The following is a 9,291-nucleotide window of genomic DNA, read 5'->3' on the forward strand; positions in this document are numbered from 1 at the left end:
AATCAAAATTAATATCACCAACGTTGGAAAATAAACAGGGGTGGATGTTAGTCCACCTAAATGGCCGTCAACCAGTCTTTTGACAATTTTTAGACTATGGCAGACTGGTTACAGGGATACACATGAAATGTCAAAATAATAAAAAAGTATCCCTGATCGCTCATTATTGTAGCTAGGGTGGATGTAAGATTTGACGTTAGAGGGGGTGTTACTTAGGGGGGTAAGCTTTTGACTTGCACCCCTGATACTCCAGTTAGAACCGTAATTGAAATATAAAGTAAACTTGGACAATTAAAGGGGGAGGGGTCTCACCCTGCACCCCCCCTCTGGATCAGCTAGTGATAAATACTATACATGCCAGCTATCGATAAATACTGTACATGTTAAATAGCCCCTAAAATCGTTTTAATTTCATGCTGGAAAGGGATAAATATTCAGGACATCAATTAAGCATTAAGTATTCTCCACCACTAAGTCAAGAGTAAGCGGGATGAAGTATGAATACACGAGAATTCACCATCAAGGACTAAAAATAGGCGAAACTTTTGGGGGGAAGACCTCCCCTTCTGCCGTTCAGTTAACTCCATTAAATAACTATATTTCCAGGAGGAGCGTATGTGAGTGAATAGAAAATACATTGATACAACTAATTACATTTGCCCAGTGTGATAAATGCATACTTACACCTATATATTTAAAGTCAAGCACTCAGCAGTCAGCATCACCACGTTGCTGCATCTGACAAGTGGCGGGAAATGGGTACAGGATTTTTATATCGAATTAACGTTCGATCAGACTCGAGTCAGAGTGGACAATTTCCTACGCAGTGACCTCCCTTACTTTATATTTCATCATAGACTGTAACTCATCCCGTTGGGTGTCTTGCTGGGATGAAAAAATACAACAACATTGGCCGATACAGATAAAAAACAACACAAAGCTTGTTCTAGTAATTATATACTTTAATCATTAAATGAACGTATCTTTCACACACGAATAGGCTATAGGCAATCAATAAATCAATAAATAAATCAATAAATAAATCAATAAATAAATAAATAAATAAATAAATAAATAAATAAATAAATAAATAAATAAATAAATAAATAAATAAAAAGATAAATAGAAAGATAAATAAATACAATAATTTAATAAATAAATAAATAAATAAATAAATAAATAAATAAATAAATAAATACTAAAAAAAATAATCAATCAATCAATCAATCAATCAATCGATCAATCAATCAATCAAATTAATAAATAAACAAATAAATCATTCAAAAGATCAATCAATCAAATAAATAAATAAACAAATCAATAAATCAAATCAATCAAATCAATAAATCAATCAAACAATCAAACAATCAACTAGAACTTTGCTCAAAGGGGCATTTTATGCTCTGACGAGTTCATTTGTTTACATTGACGGTTAAAAGAATGAATAACTGGTTAAGGTCTCTTTAGCTAGAACCTAAAACAAGACCATGTTTAATCATCATTTCATTACTTAATCTCATCCAAATTAATATGTGGTTATACACTTTAAGAACGTCACACTGAACTATAAGTTCAAAACACATATATAGACGGCCGTAAACAGTGAGCAATGTCTCGACTTCCACAGTGTTATTAACGTGTGGTCTATCGAAACCACTCGACCGATCTATAACGTTGATGCATGACAACGCGCAAAAGTTGACCAATCAACGGTCACTAAAATAAAGAATGTTTATTCATGTAGTCCAATCGGCTTGTCACTTGATTAAATATTATTTTTTAAGTTGTCCAATCCACGTGTCTTTTTTAAAAGTTACTGGTTTAAGTTGTCTAATCCATATTTATCAACTAATCTAAATTACTTTTTAAGTGATTGTCTAATCCACGTTTCAAGTGATTTGCAAACTCATTGTTAAAACAATTCAATCCACGTGTCGATAATTAAATTGTACTCATTTTAGCTGCCCAATTAATGTTTCAATACATTAAACTACCTGTTTAAGCTGGCATCTCCACGTGACGATAATTAAATTCTACTAGTTTAAGTTGTCAAATTCATGTGTCAGTAAACTTAACACTAATTGTTTTAACCTATCCACGTGTCGATAGTAAAACACACACTGTTCAAGCTGTTCAATTCAATTCATGTGTCATTTAAATTAAAGTCTGCTTGTTTAATCCACGTGCACATATATTAAGGAGATCTTCTTTAAAGAAAATGTTTAATTTAAGATTTACTAATTAAAAGACTTCTTGTTTAAGATGTCTATTTCACGAAAACCTAAACGAAACATAGGCCACAACATTCACGTGTCACGGTGACCTTGGTAAACGGATCACATGTCAGAGTCCGACGTTGTCCAATTCACGTGTCATTTGGCACACGGCGCACGGCTCACAGAACAGCGTACTCAAGAAATCCCCGACGATTGATCCCTATAAATATAGAACAAAATGTGTCGATATCAGAAACATTAGTTCATTGGCGGGGACACACCAGCATTCGGAACCCCTCGGCCATTTTCTATCAAAAACAACCTCGGACGTATATGGACGATTTACAATGTCAGATATCTGTACACTTTAACTACGCTGCAAACAGATCGCGTAGTAATTTTAATTTAGCAGTAAAACATAATGACTTAACTCTTGGGAATCTTAATTATTTTTGCATTAATACACCTCACTGGCAATCAATTTAAACTTAGGTATACAATTACAAGCTAAAACACTGCATTTAATTAAACCTAAAATTTTACGAACTACTTCTACAGATGTACCGGCATACATCCCAGGTTGTTTTCGATAGAAAATTGCCGAGGAGTTCCGAATGACAAAAAAGATGTTAGGCGCTATTCTTTCTTTTTCATGTACATGTCACAATGATCTTAAGTGATTTAAACCTCTCTTTTAAATCTCTGTAGCACCATGGCATAAAATACCACAGTGGGTTGATGACGAAGGCTCATTTAAGTCATAATAAATCAGTTCAAGTGGCCAAAATCATATTTTACACACACTTGAACATGTATATCATCAATATAATACATTGCGTAAAATGAAATTTGACAAAAGTTCAACTGATTTATTATGACTTTAATGAGGCTGTCATCAAGCGTCTGTGTAAAATACTGACACTTAAGCAGCTAGTTTGCTTCTCACCAATGCGCCCTAGTGTAATTCTAAATGTGAATTTGCGAAGTACACTCAAGTACAGATACAGTAACTTACATCGTCGGCTATACCCGGTACACTATAACGCTCTACTTCTTTGAGCTACTAGTGCAAAGTAATCGGAACTAGGAGCGCCGCAATGCGACGGAACCAGGTTTTCCATACGGGGACAAAGAAATGATAGCAATTTAATTTAGTGTATGGGTCAGAAAAAAGCAGCAGCCTTCCTCTTTAAGTTTATGTTTTAGTAACAGTGACAATGACTTTAAACCCACTTTTCAAAAGCAAAACCAAGCTAGCTCCTCACATATGCTGCCCATACGACTAGTCCCATCATTATCCACAAGTCCTAACTAAAGTTATTGGTCGAAAGCCATTTTTTCTACTTTTACAGTGACAAAGACCTTGACCGCACCCCCATCAAAAGCAACCCAAGCCAGGCCTTCACATAACCTTCCTACACACCAAGGTTCATAACTATTAATCAATCCGAATAAGAGTTATTTGCGGAAACAATTTTTCTATTTTTAGCAACAGTGACCTTGACTCTGACCCCAACATTCCAGGCTAGCTCATACGCGTCAAGTTTCTTCACTATCCATCAACGTCTTGTTATTTGGCGAAACATCATATAAGCTACCAACACACACGGTTTCTTCACTATCAATCCCTCCTAACTAAAGTTTTTGGGTGGAAACCAAGTTTCTATTTTAGTAACGGTGAACTTCACCTTGACCCCACCCCCTAAACAACAATCCCACTCTAGCTCTTTACACAAGCTATCTAAACATCAAGTTTCATCACTTCTAAAGTCATTGGACGGAAACCAATGTTTAACACTCGTCCGACCGCCCGCCCGTCTTACGACTTCCTGAGTCCCAAAAGCCGGTTTTCGTTGAACACCTGGTTAATTAAAAACCCAGGATGCCGACGATACACGATCATGTGACCACACTACATGTATTTTAATATCGTATCGACGAAGTAGATGAACAAAGATTTCAAGACGATCGAGTGTTTTAAAACCGTTGTAGTTAAGTTTAAACGTTTAAATCACGAAGCTTTGTAACTTACCTTTATTCCAAACTGGGTTCTGACCTTAACCCTGAGCCCAAACGTTGCACATGGCAAGAGTCCCATGAAGGGCGTCTCACCCATCCGGATAGCTAGCATGTACTTGTGATAGCACCAACAACATGCCAGACTTGCATCTGAAATAATATATATTGAAAATAATTAATGTTACTCCTATTAAACAACACTCCACGCATGCGATCGAAATAATATTCATAATAGTTGTACAAATATTATCTTGTACCGGATCAGGGCAGAGGTCACCCCGAACCAGATAGCTAGCTTTACCTAGAGGCTACGTGATACTTGACGGAACCAGGCTGTTGTGTAAACATTGGCGCGAGGGACTGATAACATGCCGAGACAAAGTTCTAAATGTATCTAAATGTATACACATATCAAAATATGTTTTTTCTCTCTCAAACATCATGCCTGATGCTGCCTACTACAAGTGTCCCATTAAGGCTCAGTAAATGCGTACCGTAAGTACCCTTTCTGACCTAGCACCCCGTCCTTTTCAAATCCTGACTGGAGCACTGAGGGTGCAACATCCTCATATAACTATTCAGCTTAAACCCTTTGTACTCATTGACTAGTTTTATTCAGTAAGGTGAAGCAACTTTCATAATTTGTCTGACATAACTTACTTTATATTTACGATGATTGCTCGTTTAAAGTTGAAAGGTAAGTAAATCAGCGAAATCAAACAATCAACACTCACTGGATGTCTGCCCCTGTTCACATGTACACAGTGGCGCCTTCCAATCCCGTTCGATGAGTGTGTCGTCAAATGCCGCCTTGGCCACGGACCTTCGCCATACCTCCTTCTTTTCTGAACCGTTCGTCTTTAAAAACGATAAACGGTATAAAACGTTCCACAAAGCTTTTATGACAGAGAAAGATCAAAGTATGAGACAGAAAAACACAAATCATGACTGAGAATGATACATGTCTTTGAGAATGGGTAAACCGATGAATTAGACCAATCAAATGCATGTTGCGTAATTCACTGCCAAAAACTATACGGCAGGTAGGTGAAGATACTTGATATATATATATTTACACCTTTACAGTTAAGTACACATACCTATGGTATAAGCAGCTAAACCTTTAAACAAACACACACATACATGATGAAGATTTCGGTTTATAAAGTCGTATTGAGTTAATACGCTACGTGATGTATTTTTCATTGAATTGTTTTTTTGACAATTTCTATACCTTAAGTCCGCTCGGCTGACTCGTGATAGTGTCGTCTGTTGGCGTCGTTGACGTAAACGAACCGCCTGTCATCACTACCGACTCTGCAAAGTATATGAAGGAACATGCCATTAAACAGAAAGTGAAACATGTCATATCTCATATCTTGGTCAACATGCGATCTGCAGCTCAGTACAGCTGGTTCATCTTGAACAAATTTGATTCGTATGGTCCCCCGCCATTCCCATCGAGTTAAGGAATCCGACTCATTGCTGAAACCATTATTCTTTATATTAGCTTGATGTCTGGTTACCATATACATTTATATTTTGGTGTCATTTGTAAGCTTTTTTGTGTTGTTGTTTACGAATATCTTCATAAATAAATGACCATTACAACGCTATACATTAAGTTATTACAGTGTGTTTTATCATTGCTCATTATTTGAGCTGATATGGGTCGTAACATAACCTTTTCTTGAAAGTCAGAAATGTACTCTTACTCCCAAATAAGATTTACCACAATTAATACAATTGTTTTGACATACACAATGTATTAAAAAGGATGAAAACATTTCGAACACAATAGTTCTAATGAAGGATACCGAGTTTAAATTTGAAAAAGGTGCAGAAAAGATGGTATTTCAACCTTATGATACTATAGTAGTTCACAGTAAATCTGCGTTTTCAGCTATTAAATACACGGTTACAATCTTGTTATCAGTAATTAATATTTTCCATAAATGCATTATATAGTAAGTAGTTGAAGGTTTATCACTCCAAATGAATGTTTGTTATACATGTGTATGTATTGATTTAGAATAAGAGTGTGACTTTAAACTGTTTTGATATCATATATTCAGGTCCTTTTAAATGATCCCGAAATAATATTGGATCACCAAGCATCGAAAGTTCACAAAAAATGTGTCGGATTCTTTCTTTTTTATTAAAGGAAGCTGGTCCGCGACTATCAACGTGCCTTTTTCATATACCTTAATCCAACCCTAAGATATTAACTTTCATATTCATGACAAAATGTAAGTGATAAAACAAAGATTTATATGACCGACTATTATTCAATGTAAACTCACGGACAAAAATGATTCTGTTTTAATAACAAAAACAGTCCTTACTTATCATGTGGATGCTTGATGCTTGTTTGTTGCCATGCTGAGCTTGTTTATGCATTTTTTATATAAATATTGCTATGCAATGATCATTTCCATAGATCACATTATTCTAGACTAGCATTTACAAAAAATGATTTTTTTCCATTCCTCAGATAACTACCATCCAGCTGGCAGAATTTCAATACTGATTCCTGGCGTGATTATTCGAAATCTATCTATCAGCATGAACATGATAAACATCTCATGCATGCTACTTCAATTTAATGACAAAAATCTTTTTGTTTCATATCATATTTTCAAATGCTTGTGTTCGTGTTTATGCCTCGCAACTTAAACATGTGTTTAATATTTTTGCCTCGGTGTTACTTTGGTCTATTCAAGTATGAGGTTTTTTGCCCTTTCCCCATCTGTCAATTTACATTAAGTAAACAGTTAAACTGTCTGATTTCCACCAATTAGGGCCATTCGTCTGTTTCTCGGTCCGTCCGTCTGTATATCAGTTTTCAGCATGTACATTATTTCTGTCGAATTCTGACTACCGTCCGTTTGCCTGTATGCCAGTCATTCCGTCCGTCCGTTTGTTGCATGCACTTCTAAACCGTCCGTGGTCTCGTAGTCATTCCAATTGCCTAGAACGTATGTTTGTCGATCTGTCCATACTTCGGTCTCTTCCTGGCCGTCAGTCCAAAGTCTTAATTTACCCCCCAAAATTGTCAATCCGTCAGTGTTTCTATGCTTGTTTGTATATGTAGTCCATATTATCATGACTATAACAGCCTTTTTGGTTCTGATTGATCGCTGTTTATGGTCATGTAGAAGTCACTGATGCACACCTACCCATGACACAGATAAGGATACGACTAGATTGAGATGCACGGTCTTGAAGAACTGTCTTGAAAACTGACATGTTTGAATTAATTGATCGACATAATGTTGCACTTAGTTTCACTTATATTTCATCATTCCAATAAATATGTTTTTGACGAAAAAAAATGCAGTTAACTATTAATATTACAAGCGTGTCCAGAATCCGGACACAACTGTGTTGAGTTTCAAAGAAGATCAGTCTTAGACCCGACGGTAGCCTAATGAGCGAAGGACAGTCATCATGGACAGTTTAAAGTGTCTGGTTGACCACTCTAGAAGTTCCGCTTAAAGATGCACTCTTACTGCCAGATAAGATTTACCACAATTAATTAAATTGTTTTAATATTCCTAAAAGGATGAATAAATGTTGAAAACAATGGTTCTTATGAAGTATACTGAGCTTAACTTGAAAGAAATAAACATAAAACACGGTATTTCTACCTTATGAGACCCTAGTAGACCACAGTAAATCTCTTAGCATTCACCAATCATTTTTTTGCGCTTTCTGCTAATAAATACACGGTTACAAATTTGTTATCAGTAATAAATGTTTTCCATAAATGCATTATTTAGTAAGTAGTTGAAGGTTTATAAGTCAAAATTGTTGTTTGATATACATGGTTATGTATTTAATTTGAACAAGAATGTCACTTTAAAATCATTTTCGGACTACAGATACACAGGTTATTAACATCAAACGACGACATACCACACATCAAACTAAGAAGGAGATCGAGCAACCAAAAATTACAACATAAACATTGCCGAGCCTTCCGGTGAGAATGTGCTAACAGGCGGCGCATGACTCACATGTCTATCTGCACAGAGAGTTACAGAACTGATTTTCTTCTGCCTAAATGCTTATCATCAACCAATATTGCTGACTTGTAAAGATGCGTGTACTTAGCATATGTTTTATATTCACATGTACGTATTTTATTTCAAGAATGTGATAGCTATAATGGGAAAATGTCCGGAACGTTGTGTTTATTATTGTGATTAATCGCTTGACCAATATATGATAAGACGGCTTTTCGAGCTGCGGTGTGCTTTATACTTTACTTGTTAGTGCATATGCGTGGATATGTTTCAAAGCATATTGATGCATAATTGTATATTCACAATCAGCATAAAGTATATATTTACTACCGTAATTATCAGCACACAAGTGTTTAAATCTTGGACAAGTTGTCTGCTGGTCATCTTTAGGCTTGGTTAGCATATTTAAATTATTTCATTGGTTAATATCAATTTTTGAATAAATATTGATAAAAAAATACTTTAGCCAACTTAAACCAAACAAAAGACTTAACCAGGTTTATACAATTGACTGCCGTACATTGATTACATTCCGATTATTTTATCTTATTGATTTGATTTAAACTAAACTTACCTTCCATTTTGACTTCAAGCAGACAATGATAAGGTTAATGTAACCTTGATCCTTCAAGTTCCTTGGTCAGACATGTTTTTTTTTAAACTATAAAAATATCAATGAAAATGTCCGAACAATGCCAGAGATAATTTCCAAAATATTTGCTATGACTACAAGACAGTTTTGCAAAGCCAATAAGCTTTTAAACAGAAAATGTCACTGCTATAGAAACATGTATTCAATTATGCTAATAATAATCTCCAACAATAAAACAAATTACGACAAATCACTACTGTAGATACGCCCGGTAGATAATTATAAGCCTAGTATGTGTTTTCTCAGTATTTCCACACAATGCAGGTCTCAAGTGCCAGGTAATGGATAAAACATAAGTTAAGCTGCTCTGCGTGCTACACGATTCCTGCAAGTAGCTTCTCAGAGAATGCGTCTATAAAGTCAGGTATGAACGAAA

General features: G+C 35.5%; 1 protein-coding gene across 1 annotated transcript; it reads right to left on the reverse strand.

The window, feature by feature from the left end:
* Window positions 1-966: 966 nt before the first annotated feature.
* Window positions 967-9,291, reverse strand: LOC128203180 (cornifelin-like). Its single transcript, XM_052904475.1, has 5 exons — window positions 8,838-9,291; window positions 5,470-5,552; window positions 4,970-5,093; window positions 4,249-4,385; window positions 967-2,436 (listed from the first exon to the last, which is right to left on the reverse strand). Exons 1-5 carry the CDS (start codon window positions 8,842-8,844, stop codon window positions 2,344-2,346), a joined length of 444 nt encoding a protein of 147 aa, XP_052760435.1. The 5' UTR covers window positions 8,845-9,291; the 3' UTR covers window positions 967-2,343.

This window comes from Mya arenaria, chromosome 9, assembly GCF_026914265.1.
Source record: "Mya arenaria isolate MELC-2E11 chromosome 9, ASM2691426v1".
Lineage (NCBI taxonomy): Eukaryota > Metazoa > Mollusca > Bivalvia > Myida > Myidae > Mya > Mya arenaria.

Excerpts from the sequence above, each read along its gene's own strand:
- LOC128203180 (XM_052904475.1), bottom strand. Across the intron at positions 5,094-5,469 it reads GTCAGCCGAGCGGACTTAAG|ACGAACGGTTCAGAAAAGAA; the intron begins GTATAGAAATTG and ends TCGTTTTTAAAG. Across the intron at positions 2,437-4,248 it reads GAACCCAGTTTGGAATAAAG|GGATCAATCGTCGGGGATTT; the intron begins GTAAGTTACAAA and ends CTATATTTATAG.